Genomic DNA, 14,823 nt, shown 5'->3' on the forward strand with positions numbered 1-14,823 from the left:
AAAACATCAAAGATGGCATATGTCTGTCTGAGCTCTTCCCCTGAAGTCTCTCATGAAGGAAAAACAAATACCAATGAATAATAAAATAAGTTGTTATTGGCAGTCAGCCAGTCAGTTTGTCAGTTAGTCAGCCAGTCAGTTTGTCAGTTAGTCAGCCAGTCAGTTAGTCAGTTAGTCAGCCAGTCAGCCAGTCAGTTAGTCAGTCAGTCAGTTAGTGAGGCAGCCAGTCAGCCAGTCTGTCAGCCAGTCACTCAGCCAGTGAGGCAGCGGGTCAGTTAGTCAGTCAGTCAGTCAGTTAGCTTGCCAGGAGTAGAGCCAGGTGATACAGTCAGCCAGCCAGTCAGTTAGTCAGCCAGTCAGTTATTTAGTCAGTCAGCCAGTCAGTCAGATAGTGAGCCAGTCAGCCAGTCGGTCAGTCAGCCAGCCAGTCAACCAATCAGCCAGTCAGTCAGTCAGTTAACTGGTCAAGACTAGAGCCAAGTGAAACAGTCAGCCAGTCAGGACTAGAGCAAGGTGAAACAGTCAGTTAGTTATCTGGCTGGAACTAGAGCCAGGTGAAACAGTCAGTCAGTCAGTTAGCTGGCTAGAATTAGAGTCAGGTGAAACAGTCAGTCAGTCAGGACTAGAGCCAGATGAAACAGCCAGTCAGTTGGTCAGTCAGTTAGGATTAGAGCCAGGTGAAACAGTCAGTCAGTTGGTCAGTCAGCCAGTTAGGACTAGAGCCAGGTGAAACAGTCAGTCAGTCAGTCAGGACTAGAGCCAGGTGAAACAGTCAGTCAGTTGGTCAGTCAGCCAGTTAGGACTAGAGCCAGGTGACAGTCAGTCAGATGGTCAGACTAGAGCAAGGTGAAACAGTCAGTTAGTTATCTGGCTGGGACTAGAGCCAGGTGAAACAGTCAGTCAGTCAGGACTAGAGCCAGGTGAAATAGCCAGTCAGTTGGTCAGTCAGTCAGTCAGGACTAGAGCCAGGTGAAACAGCCAGTCAGTTGGTCAGTCAGTCAGTTAGGATTAGAGCCAGGTGAAACAGCCAGTCAGTTGGTCAGTCAGTTAGTTAGGACTAGAGCCAGGTGAAATAGTCAGTCAGTTGGTCAGTCAGTCAGTTAGGATTAGAGCCAGGTAAAACAGTCAGTCAGTTAGGACTAGAGCCAGGTGAAACAGCCAGTCAGTTGGTCAGTCAGTCAGTTAGGACTAGAGCCAGGTGAAACAGCCAGTCAGTTGGTCAGTCAGTCAGTTAGGACTAGAGCCAGGTGAAACAGCCAGTCAGTTGGTCAGTCAGTCAGTTAGGATTAGAGCCAGGTAAAACAGTTAGTCAGTTGGTCAGTCAGTCAGTTAGGACTAGAGCCAGGTAAAACAGCCAGTCAGTTGGTCAGTCAGTCAGTTAGGACTAGAGCCAGGTGAAACAGCCAGTCAGTTGGTCAGTCAGTCAGTCAGGACTAGAGCCAGGTGAAACAGCCAGTCAGTTGGTCAGTCAGTCAGTTAGGACTAGAGCCAGGTGAAACAGCATTTTGAAGTTTTTCACCAAAAAGGGGAAAGAGTAAAAACCTAGAAGTCAGTCTGCCACACCCCCACCTGGTTCACCGTGGCAACAGATTTCTGGGACAGAGAACTGGGTGAGGACCTTGAAGGGAGCTTTGTTTGGGAGGTCTTACCCTGTCCAATGTCCCCATGAGAGGAGGGGTGGCCATGGAAGGACCAGGTTTCACTTTACAGGAAGTTCTGGTGGTTCTCACAGCTTCCTGGGATACAGTCTCCCCGTGTCCCAAATGGCACCCTCCCTATGGGCCCTGGTCAAAAGTAGTGCACTGTGTAGGGAATAGGGTGCCATTTGGGACGTTCCCCATAATCTGTATTCTTACTTTGCAAGGGATGAGGGAGTCGGTAAGAGAATACATGAATGTAAATTCATGGAATGTTTTTCCTTGTCCTTCCATACTCTGCTTATCTTCTCTGGACAGCATTCCCATAAATAGGACTGGATATTTTCAGGTTAAGGGTTTTGCTCAGGGATACACAGGAAGTAGGACTACAATTTCAATCTGTCAGCAACACTCTGCTCATGTATCCATAACTTTCCATATTTATTATTCTGTTCAAACGTTCGACTAAAAGATTCAACTCTGAGTCCCAATTCTTTATATAGTGCACCACTATTGACCATAGGGCTCTGGTCAAAAGTAGTGCACTATATAGGGAATAGGGTGCCGTTTGGTACAGAGAATTAGTTAAAAGGAGATGGAGTGCTCCCTCTAGTGGGGGAATATAACTATCACTACTGCCTCCTACTGGTTGTGGTCTGCTGCAAAATATACTAATGCATATAGAATGAATTTCCTAATGGATACAATAAAGTCATCAACATCAACATCATCCACCATAGTCATCATAGTCATCATTCATCATCATCCATCGTAGTCGTCATCACCATCATCATCCATCGTAGTCGTCATCACCATCATCATCCATTGTAGTCGTCATCATTCATTGTAGTCATCATCATTCATCATCATCCGTCGTACTCGTCATCCAACACCATCATTAAACCTTTAATTCATTATAATGCTCTAAATTGTAAAAACCTATCACAGATGGGATGGTATTATATTTTCATGCTTATGAATAAACAAACATATACTTAAATAATAAATACATAAATAATCATTCAAATAAATAATATTACTGGAAGCAACTTCCACTGTATGACATGATCTCTATGACCAGTCAAACCCTGAAGCAGTTATGTCTTTCACCATCTCAACACTGACAATCTCAAGTGGTTTAGTTGTTCTTTTTGAGCCTTTGGATGTGCCATAGCTTTGTCCTCTCTACCTGCTGTTTCCATGTCCCCCAAATCCATGTCTGGGGACTATCCAGGTGCATCATTCAGCCTACATCGTCACTAGTAAGCCGATTGTCAAATCTCACAGCGCCTTCTCATAGTGTTGCCGTATGTTGATTCCTTTGTGTATTAGTTCATTGTAAGAGATCACGTCCCCTGTAATCGTTGGTGTTGAATGGAACCAACATTGTCTCCATGATGCTTTGAATACAGTAACACAGCTGGGCTTCAGCCTAATGACAATGGAGGTGAGGACTTTCCATTGAAGGAGATCTGGGGAATGCTGGCTGCTCTCTCAGATCTCTCAGCCAACTCCTGGAATAAACAGTAGTACAGCAGGGTTATACGAGCTTCCCAATTAGGACTTTTTATAATTTTATTTTGCAGACAGTCTTATGCAGAGCGACTAAAGATAGGTTCGCTCCAGTGGAGGCTGCCGAGGGGAGGACGGCTCATAATAATGTCTGGAACAGAGCAGATGCAATGGCATCAAACACATGGAAAACACGAGTTTGATGCATTTGATAACATTCCACTCATTCTGCTCCAGTCATTACCATGAGCCCATCCTCCCCAAGTAAGGTTCCACCAACCTCCTGTGGTGCATTCATATCCCTCTTCAGAACAGTGGTTCCCAACTCCAGTCCTCCAGTACCCCCGTCAGGACACATGTTTATTGTAGCCCCGGACAAACATGCCCGATTCAACTCATTGAGGGCCTGATGATTAGTTGACAAGTTGAATCAGGTGTTCTTGTCTGGGCTACAATAATAATGTGTAGCGTTGAGGGTACTGGAGGACCGGAGTTGAGGGTACTGGAGGACCGGAGTTGAGGGTACTGGAGAACCGGAGTTGAGGGTACTGGAGGACCGGAGTTGGCAACCACTGCTTTAGAAATACATAGTGACAGAAATGACAGGCCATTCACTCTGTCCAATTCTATATTATTATTGAGTTTTCCGTTCATGTTTTATCTGAGCTCACCTTTTCACTCATCTCATGGGAATGGTGCAGGGACAGCTCTCTCTCCAGGTACATCCTCTGCTGTTCGCTGCTGGCCAGACGACAGGTGAGCCAGGTAAACAGGATGGACACTCCGATGCCCAGGCAGGCCAGCACCATGATGGCCAGGTAGAGGGACGGCAGGGCATCAGGACGCTTTGCCACCACACGCACAAACTGGAAGTTTAGGATCCCACTGATCAACCCACAGATACAGCAGGCTGAAAATAGGATCATCTGAAGAGAGATTTAAAGCACATTTTTTGCAATTCTACACATTTTGCCATGGGGTGGAGAGACAGTTTTGCAGTTTAAAAGTTAATTTCATACAGTTCTACACATTTTGCCATGACTTGTGCCATGTTAATGATATCTGAGTGAGAGTGACTAACAAAACAATGGGGGCCCCCTGCAGGTCAGGGCCACTGGGCACGTGCCCTGCATGCCGGTTGGTATTCAGGCATTATTACTATATGTTTAGATGGCTGGCTAGACTAATTTACCAATCTAAAAATGTTTCGCTGACACGGCTAATTGAGTGACTGTCAGTGACTGACAAAACAAGAGAGAAACTGCTGATGCACAACCACATGTTGAACTGCACCTTGTGTATTCTACTACTGTAAAGTTAACTGTCAACAGTAAGTTGAGATCCTGACTGAGCTCTCTAGCGGCCTGGGGCCCCAAGTGACCGCTTATGTTCCTTATGCAGCTGGCTCTAGGCAGTGGTGGAAAAAGTACCCAATTGTCATACTTGAGTAAAAGTAAAGATACCTTATTAGAAAATGACTCAAGTAAAAGTGCGTCACCCAGTAAAATACTACTTGAGTAAAAGTCTAAAAGTATTTGGTTTTAAATATACTTAAGTATCAACAGTAAATGCAGCAAGTGTGTTTAGTGAGTCTGCCAGATCAGAGGCAGTAGGGATGACCAGGGATGTTCTCTGTTTAGTGAGTCCCCCAGATCAGAGGCAGTAGGGGTGACCAGGGATGTTCTCTGTTTAGTGAGTCTGCCAGATCAGAGGCAGTAGGGATGACCAGGGATGTTCTCTGTTTAGTGAGTCCCCCAGATCAGAGGCAGTAGGGATGACCAGGGATGTTCTCTGTTTAGTGAGTCTGTCAGATCAGAGGCAGTAGGGATGACCAGGGATGTTCTCTGTTTAGTGAGTCCCCCAGATCAGAGGCAGTAGGGGTGACCAGGGGTGTTCTCTGTTTAGTGAGTCTGCCAGATCAGAGGCAGTAGGGATGACCAGGGATGTTCTCTGTTTAGTGAGTCCCCCAGATCAGAGGCAGTAGGGGTGACCAGGGATGTTCTCTTGATAAGTGCATGCATTTGAAAATGTTTCTATCCTGCTAAGCATTCAAAATGTAAAAACTACTTTTGGGTGTCAGGGGAAATGTATAGAAGTAAACATGACATGGTTTTATTTAGGAGTGTAGTGAAATAACTGTAGTCACAAATATAAATAGTAAAGTATACAGATACCCCCAAAAACGACTTTAGTAGTACTTTAATGTATTTTAACTTAAGTATTTTACACCACTGGCCCTAGGTGTGTTTCAAGCACAAGTACAGTGAAATGCCTTTCTTGCCAGCTCTAGCCCCAACAATGCACTGCATGCACTGTACACTCTTAGAAAAAAAGCTCATAGAAAAAAAGTTTGGCTTTGGCTGTCCTCATAGGAGAAACATTTTGGGTTCCAGGTAGAACTCTCAGTGGAAAAGGGTTATACCTGGAACCAAATAACCCTTTTAGGTTCTAGATAGCACTTGTTTTTCTAAGAGTGTACCCACGTTAAATACGTCGTATTAAAATCAACTTACAATCAATCCTGACCTCTTCTTTGCACACACCATCCCACATAGTCCACAGATGAGAAACTGGGGGGAAATAAGAAGTTATACCCTCCCTCCTATTAACAATAGAGGTAATAATATTGCAAATGTGAATTATTTGACTTACACAAATTCCGCTCCATATAGGAGAGGCATCCCCCAGCTGCAGCTTGTGAACCGACCGGACTCGGATGATGCCAAACACCCCGAGGGCGATGCTGGACGCACCGAGCCCCATCTCCAACACCGACAGTACCACCAGACTCCAGATGTTACATCTGTCCGGCATCACTCATTCCTTCACAGCGGGTCATTCAAGAGGTGGTGGTGGTCACCCCCTCGAACCACCCAAAAAGCAGCGAGTATTGACTTTTGCGCTAAAGGCATTAATCCATTAATCAAAATTACGCAGGTGGACTTTTGCGCGAGGGAACGTTTTCTATCCAGTAACCACCAAGTGATCCACCATGTAAGGGCTACTTACACGTTCCCTCTGAAAAATACTCCACTGTTAGACTTTATAAGGTATTCTAAATCATATCTTGTCATAGACTACATGGATTTATCAGGATTTGCTCTGGACAGCTCTGTGGACTGCTAGTATGCGTGTTTGATCTACTGTAAGACAGACACGCGTCATTCTCGCCAGTTGCCACCCTCTCAAAACTTTTCTTGCCCACAGCTGCAGTGCTCGCGACTCACGTGACTTCCTTGACGTCTTATAGCGCTCATGTGTGCAGTTTATATACATGAGGGTGATTTAAGGTAACTAGCTAGTAAGATTATATAACTAACGAATCCCATGAATTACCCCTAAGGAGATAAAAATAGTAATCTTAAATTAAACACCCATCAATGCATAATGCATAGGCTAATGCACAATGCATAATACTCGATATCTTTGATAATTGCATTTAGAAAATTAGTGTAATTTGTTTTAAGAGGAAAGTTATTGTCAATTGCATAGCTTGTATGGTCCAATGTTACAGTATATAGTTGAATGAATCCATTTTTGAATTTATTTTGTGCACATTATTACATATTATAAACTGGGTGGTTCAAGACCCTGGATGCTGATTGGCTAAAAGCCGTGGTAAATCAGACCATATACCATGGGTATCTCAAACATGTATTTTTACTGTTCTAATTACGTTGGTAGCAATAGCAATAAGGCACCTTGGGGGTTTGTGGTATATTGCCAATATACCACAGCTAAGGTCTGTATCCAGGCCCTCCGCGTTGCATCATGTTTAAGAACAGCCCTTAGATGTGTTATATTGGCCATATACCACACCCCCTCGGGCCTTATTGCTTAATTATATTTAAACTGTAGTGTTAAAAAAAAATATATGGCATTATGAAATATATGTAGTAGAATTACTTCCTGTGTAGTATAAGACCCAGTAACATGTTGTAGGGCTGGTTTCCCAGACACGGATTAAGCCTGGACCTGGACTAAAATATTTGAATCCAAGAATAAGCATAATCTGTGTCCAGGAAACCAATCCTTAAATGTTGCATAATAATTGACAAACCCTTCCAACCTGATCCTTTACTCCAAGCCCTGGAGAACAACTCAGTCTGACATAGTAAGAGGCTTGCTATTTTTAGCACCTGCCACGATATAACATGAACACTTCCCTCTACAGAGGCAGACATTGATGTTCACACTGCTAAACCCTACACACCTACTCTCTGAATGAGATAACACTCCATGATCAGTGTGTGCATTTAACACTACTCTCTGAATGGGATAACACTACTCTCTGTATGAGATAACACTACTCTCTGAAAGAGATAACACTACTCTCTGAATGGGATAACACTACTCTCTGTATGAGATAACACTACTCTCTGAAAGAGATAACACTACTCTCTAAATGAGATAACACTACTCTCTGAATGAGATAACACTACTCTCTGAATGAGATAACACTACTCTCTGAATGAGATAACACTCCATGATCAGTGTGTGCATTTAACACTACTCTCTGAACGAGATAACACTACTCTCTGAATGGGATAACACTACTCTCTGAATGAGATAACACTCCATGATCAGTGTGTGCATTTAACACTACTCTCTGAATGAGATAACACTACTCTCTGAATGGGATAACACTACTCTCTGAATGGGATAACACTACTCTCTGAATGAGATAACACTACTCTCTGAGATAACACTACTCTCTGAATGAGATAACACTCCATGTTCAGTGTGTGCATTTAACACTACTCTCTGAATGGGATAACACTACTCTCTGAATGAGATAACACTACTCTCTGAGTGAGATACCACTACTCTCTGAGTGAGATAACACTACTCTCTGAATGACATAACACTACTCTCTGAATGAGATAACACTACTCTCTGAATGAGATAACACTACTCTCTGAGTGAGATAACACTACTCTCTGAATGAGATAACACTTCTCTCTGAGTGAGATAACACTACTCTCTGAATGAGATAACACTTCTCTCTGAGTGAGATAACACTACTCTCTGAATGACATAACACTACTCTCTGAATGAGATAACACTACTCTCTGAATGAGATAACACTACTCTCTGAGTGAGATAACACTACTCTCTGAATGAGATAACACTTCTCTCTGAGTGAGATAACACTACTCTCTGAATGACATAACACTACTCTCTGAGTGAGATAACACTACTCTCTGAGTGAGATAACACTACTCTCTGAATGAGATAACACTACTCTCTGAATGAGATAACACTACTCTCTGAATGAGATAACACTACTCTCTGAGTGAGATACCACTACTCTCTGAATGAGATAACACTTCTCTCTGAGTGAGATAACACTACTCTCTGAATGACATAACACTACTCTCTGAATGAGATAACACTACTCTCTGAGTGAGATAACACTACTCTCTGAATGAGATAACACTCACATGTTCAGTGTGTGCATTCCAAATTGAACACTTATTTTGACCATGACCCATAGGGCACTATAGATGGAAAAGGGTGCCATTTGGGACAGAGTGTGACAGTGAATGGGAAGGCTACAGTATAAAAGGCTCCCTCAACAAAAGTACTCATATCTCATTAATCTCAAAATGCACTGCCTCACTGAATCTGAAAAGGCAGAGTGCTGGTCCATTCTTTCTGCAGGTTGGTTTTGCCTGGGGGCATTTTGGGGTTTTGCTCCTCTGGTTTCGCTGCTATGGGTGAAGTCTCTCGGGTGAATCCTCCCTTGGCTTGTTAACAATAAGTAGGCAGGCAACAGATACATTCCAGACAGTGTTCGTGTTCAGTTCACACAGACAGTCCATGTTTTTGGTGCTGACAGTCTCAGACAACCTGTTTTGTGTGTTTCTGTGTGTGTTGTTCTGTCCTTGCTCTACTGTCGGTGCAAGGAAGACACCAGGAGAAAGAAGTTGTCAAGCAGCATTACTTTTTACACTTGACAAGATACAGTTTATGTTAATGCTGTTGATGTTAGTGTTGTATGAGTGTTGTATGTTATTGTATGATGTATAAGTGTTGTATGTTGTTGTATGAGTGTTGTATTATGTATGTATGAGTGTTGTATGAGTGGTATGTTGTTGTATGTGGAAGAGGCTGCATCCTTTAGTCAAATTCTTGTTCCTGAAAAAGAAACAGTATTCAAAAATGCAAGCTACAGTTGTACCATTTAAAAAAAAATGGTTTTATTTATCCGTTATTTATTTATCTGTACTATTAATACAGTGGGTCCCTCCTAAATGGCACCCTATTCAATACATAGTCCCCTACTATGGGCCCTGGTCAGAAGTAGTGCACTATATAGGGAATAGGGTGCCATTTGGGACGCATCCTGTGTGTTTGGAAATGGCCGTCATCTTTAACTGGCCGAGCAGAGGAGACACTGTCTGATGTGGTTGATCATGAGACGTCAATGAGTAGAATGACGGTGATTTACAGTAATGCCAACATCAAAACAGGGTCATGGGGATTAGCTGTGTGTCTTATTCAACGGGCGCCGACGATCTGTCACAGATTTAGGGGTCGACTCGGTACATTACAATATTTTAATTAACTCTGTAATCGACTATTAACTCTAACCTACTCTCAACATGTGCAGGAAGTTGCGTTACAGATGAGCACGGTTAAAAAACAGAACGCGACAGACATGTTTCACACATTTCTTGAGCTTGAGACATGACATCATTTAAATGTAGAACAGGTTCACACACTGTAACCTGACACCTCGGATTATGAAACATGTCAGGTGCGTCGTTTCATCTTCACAAAGGGAAGCTGCGTACCTCCGTCAGGACCTTCTCTTCCTTCCTGTTTACTTTAACTAAATAAAACCCTGCCACTGAAACTATATTTAATCATGTAAGCTCAGACCTAAATAAATAGACAATATATCACTGTCTCTTCCTATATGATACTAAGAGAGTGATAGCCAGGCATGTTGACATCTCACACGTGACGATCTGTGCCGTCCCAGAGAGGAGGTGAGTGCGTGTTACAGCCATTACCTCCATCATCACACTGCTCCCAGTAATGTGGAGTGTCAGAGCCAGCGCCATCTTAGAGCTCACCAGGTACAGGCAACACTACCTGCCTGGCTTCAACATGTCTAGTGAAGGGAAACCACAAAGTAACTATTACTGTACAACAATAACCTACATGGTGTTATTCTAAAGGCCCAGACCGTTAGATGCAGGGTTGAGTCAATCAATTATGTTTGAACTTCCTGAATGACAGAAGATTACGGTGTAAACGTGGCTTTCATTTGAACACATTCAAATGAGACATGGTGAAAGTGTTTCCTATGAAGCAGATCTCCCTGTCTATGGTGGTGACTGGTGATTGAAGGAAACTGATTGAAAAGGAAACTGATTATTTAAACAGATTAATCTGTTTGTTTTTTAAATAAATTGAGCAACCTGTTTCTTTATTGAAACAAGGAAGTGAATCAGAGGAATTGTCCCAGGAAGTGTAGACATGTCAATGACTAAATAGGCAGACATCCTGGCCTGTGGTGGAAATCCAGACTGACAGTAGTCTCTCTAGCCTGTCACATCAGAGAACTGTCATGACTTTGGAAGCTCAGGACGGTAGATTATGTTCAACCACACACTGTGGTTCTAGCTCTGCCTATGATGAAAATGTTTTAATGTTAATAGTGAGGAATAAACACTAAATGTCTCCTCTATGTTCCTCCTCTCTTCTCCTAGGAAACAGTCGGACACGAGCCAGATAACTGGACTGGATTTGGTGTCCTCCTTGTGTTCCTGCCTGCTCACCCGTGCTTTAACCTCGCCCGGAAAACAGGACCTCTTTGTCTTGGGTTACGTCACATTGAATGGCCACCTAATTGATCTGAACGCTGGGATTGGTTTAAACATTTTTTTATGAACTTTTATTTAAAACTAGGCAAGTCTGTTAAGAACAAATTCTGATTTATAATGCCGGCCTACCAAGAGACAAAAGGCTTTCTACTGGGACTGGCACTGGAATAAAAAATAAAACTGTAGTACAAAACACACATCACAACAAGAGACACCACAACACTACATAAAGAGAGACCTAAGACACCACAACATTTCATAAAGAGAGACCTAAGACACCACAACACTACATAAAGATAGACCTAAGACACCACAACACTTCATAAAGAGAGACCTAAGACACCACAACACTTCATAAAGAGAGACCTAAGACACCACAACATTACATAAAGAGAGACCTAAGACACCACAACACTACATAAAGAGAGACCTAAGACACCACAACACTTCATAAAGAGAGACCTAAGACACCACAACACTACATAAAGAGAGACCTAAGACACCACAACACTACATAAAGAGAGACCTAAGACACCACAACACTACATAAAGAGAGACCTAAGACACCACAACATTACATAAAGAGAGACCTAAGACACCACAACACTTCATAAAGAGAGACCTAAGACACCACAACATTACATAAAGAGAGACCTAAGACACCACAACACTACATAAAGAGAGACCTAAGACACCACAACACTAAATAAAGAGAGACCTAAGACACCACAACACTACATAAAGAGAGACCTAAGACACCACAACATTACATAAAGAGAGACCTAAGACACCACAACACTTCATAAAGAGAGACCTAAGACACCACAACATTACATAAAGAGAGACCTAAGACACCACAACACCACATAAAGAGAGAGCTAAGACACCACAACACTTGATAAAGAGAGAGCTAAGACACCACAACACCACATAAAGAGACCTAAGACACCACAACACTACATAAAGAGAGAGCTAAGACACCACAACACCACATAAAGAGAGACCTAAGACACCAAAACACTACATAAAGAGAGACCTAAGACAACAACACAGCATGGCAGCAACACATGACACATGAACTCTGTCTCTCATGCTGCTGACCAGTCTGACAGAGAAGGAAAGAATACTGCCCCTGCAAGCTGGAGGTATATCCATCCCTCTTTTTACGTGTATATGAAAATACATAGTAACAATTTCTTGTTTCCTCAGTGCAGAATGAGGAGTTGGTGTTGACTGTTACTGTACATTTACCACCATGTAGGGCCTTTTTCCCAGACAGCGATTAAGCCTATATAGTCCTGGACAAAAAATAACTTTCAATGTAGATTCTCTGTTGAGATGTATTGTTAGTCCATTACTGGACCTAAACTGTGTCTGGGAAACCGTCCCATAGTGCTTAAAATGTAATGTAGGATCTCAGCTATTGCCCCTTTTAAAGTGCACATTCAAGCGTTGGTCAGAGTCACAGAATTCCTTTTATAAATCAATCTAAAGTTTCAGTCAGTGCGGGCAATTGACTTCAGTGTATTCTCCACTCTGGTGTTTTACAGCACTCTTTGTGCCTCCGCCCTCGCATGGCAAAGTTTTGACTTGGTCAGCCTAATCTGGGATCGGCCCGGACTTCCATTTCAGTGCGGGAGAAATTAGATCGGCCAATTAATCCCAGAGTTTTATCCATCAATCACTTGATGTTTTGCCCAGTGAGATGTCGTCTTCCCATGTATAAATGAAGTGTCACAGCTCCATAATTAATCTACACTTGATGCTGGTCCAGTAACATGTCACTGGTCCACTATCTGGATGGAATATTACCAGGATATTGAATAAGACTATTGTCTCTCTGGTGTCAACAACAGATGAACTAGAAATCACTTCAATGACAAGATATTTCACTAGTTATAATGTAACAGCCATTGTTTAAAACTATACAGAACATCTTCTTGCTTTAGGACTGTAAATGTATTAGGAAGGAGGTACATACAGTATATTATACAGTATATCACAAAAGTGAGTACACCCCTCACATTTTTGTAAATATTTGAGTATATCTTTTCATGTGACAACACTGAAGAAATGACACTTTGCAACAATGTAAAGTAGTGAGTGTACAGCTTGTATAACAGTGTAAATTTGCTGTCCCCTCAAAATAACTCAACACACAGCCATTAATGTCTAAACCACTGGCAACAAAAGGGAGTACACCCCTAAGTGAAAATGTCCAAATTGGGCCCAATTAGCCATTTTCCCTCCCCGGTGTCATGTGACTCATTAGTGTTACAAGGTCTCAGGTGTGAATGGGGAGCAGGTGTGTTAAATTTGGTGTCATCGCTCTCACACTCCCTCATACTGACTGGTCATTGGAAGTTCAACATGGCACCTCATGGCAAAGAACTCTCTGAGGATCTGAAAAAAGAATTGTTGCTCTACATAAAGATGGCCTGGGCTATAAGAAGATTGCTAAGACCCTGAAACTGAGCTGCAGCAGGGTGGCCAAGACCATACAGCGGTTTAACTGGACAGGTTCCACTCAGAACAGGCCTCACCATGGTCGACCAAAGAAGTTGAGTGCACGTGCTCAGCATCATATCCAGTGGTTGTCTTTGGGAAATAGACGTATGAGTGCTGCCAGCATTGCTGCAGAGGTTGAAGGGGTGGGGGGTCAGCCTGTCAGTGCTCAGACCATACGCCGTACACTGCATCAAATTGGTCTGCATGTCTGTCGTCCCAGAAGGACGCCTATTCTAAAGATGATGCACAAGAAACCCCGCAAACAGTTTGCTGAAGACAAGCAGACTAAGGACATTGATTACTGGAACCATGTCCTGTGGTCTGATGAGACCAAGATAAACTTATTTGGTTCAGATGGTGTCAAGCGTGTGTGGCGGCAACCAGGTGAGGAGTACAAAGACAAATGTGTCTTGCCTACAGTCAAGCATGGTGGTGGGAGTGTCATGGTCCGGGGCTGCATGAGTGCTGCCGGCACTGGGGAGCTACAGTTCATTGAGGGAACCATGAATCCCAACATGTACTGTGACATACTGAAGCAGAGCAGGATCCCCTCCCTTCGGAGACTGGGCAGCAGGGCAGTATTCCAACATGATAACGACCCCAAACACACCTCCAAGACGACCACTGCCTTGCTAAAGAGGCAGAGGGTAAAGGTGATGGACTGGCCAAACATGTCTCCAGACCTAAACCCATCTGTGGGGCATCCTTAAACGGAAGTTGGAGGAGTGCAAGGTCTCTAACATCCACCAGCTCCGTGATGTCGTCATGGAGGAGTGGAAGAGGACTCCAGTGGCAATCTGTGAAGCTTTGGTGAACTCCATGCCCAAGAGGTTTAAGACAGTGCTGGAAAATGATGGTGGCCACACAAAATATTGACACTTTGGGCCCAAATTGGACATTTTCACTTAGGGGTGTACTCCCTTTTGTTGCCAGTGGTTTAGACATTAATGGCTGTGTGTTGAGTTATTTTGAGGGGACAGCAAATTTACACGGTTATACAAGCTGTACACTCACTACTTTACATTGTAGCAAAGTGTCATTTCTTCAGTGTTGTCACATGAAAAGATATACTCATATTTACAAAAATGTGAGGGGTGTACTCACTTTTATGATACACTGTATATTTATTTGTTCTTCTATTTTAAGCCAGAATGTATGCAGTCATAACATTCACCTGTAATACAGAACAGAAACAGGATAGACATCCTGAGCTTCCCCGTTGCCAACGCCAACAGATAAAGACTAAAGACCATACAATGCAACTCCCAGTTGAAACCAGCTTAAATAAACAGAGGAGAGAAAGTCAAACTAAAAAGGTCAACAAGAGT

The 14,823-nt window shown here is 43.0% G+C and overlaps 1 protein-coding gene across 1 annotated transcript; it reads right to left on the reverse strand.

Annotated features, from left to right (window-relative positions):
* Window positions 1-2,056: 2,056 nt before the first annotated feature.
* On the reverse strand, window positions 2,057-6,296 carry LOC118937639 (transmembrane protein 196-like). The gene is made up of 4 exons (XM_090216403.1): window positions 5,802-6,296; window positions 5,663-5,719; window positions 3,821-4,075; window positions 2,057-3,151 (listed from the first exon to the last, which is right to left on the reverse strand). The coding sequence occupies exons 1-4, from the start codon at window positions 5,961-5,963 to the stop codon at window positions 3,065-3,067; spliced, it is 561 nt and encodes a 186-aa protein (XP_090072529.1). The 5' UTR covers window positions 5,964-6,296; the 3' UTR covers window positions 2,057-3,064.
* Between the last annotated feature and the right edge of the window lie 8,527 nt (window positions 6,297-14,823).

The sequence above is a fragment of the Oncorhynchus mykiss genome, chromosome 2 (genome assembly GCF_057628025.1).
Source record: "Oncorhynchus mykiss isolate SJ-2025 chromosome 2, ASM5762802v1, whole genome shotgun sequence".
Taxonomy (NCBI): Eukaryota; Metazoa; Chordata; class Actinopteri; order Salmoniformes; family Salmonidae; genus Oncorhynchus; species Oncorhynchus mykiss.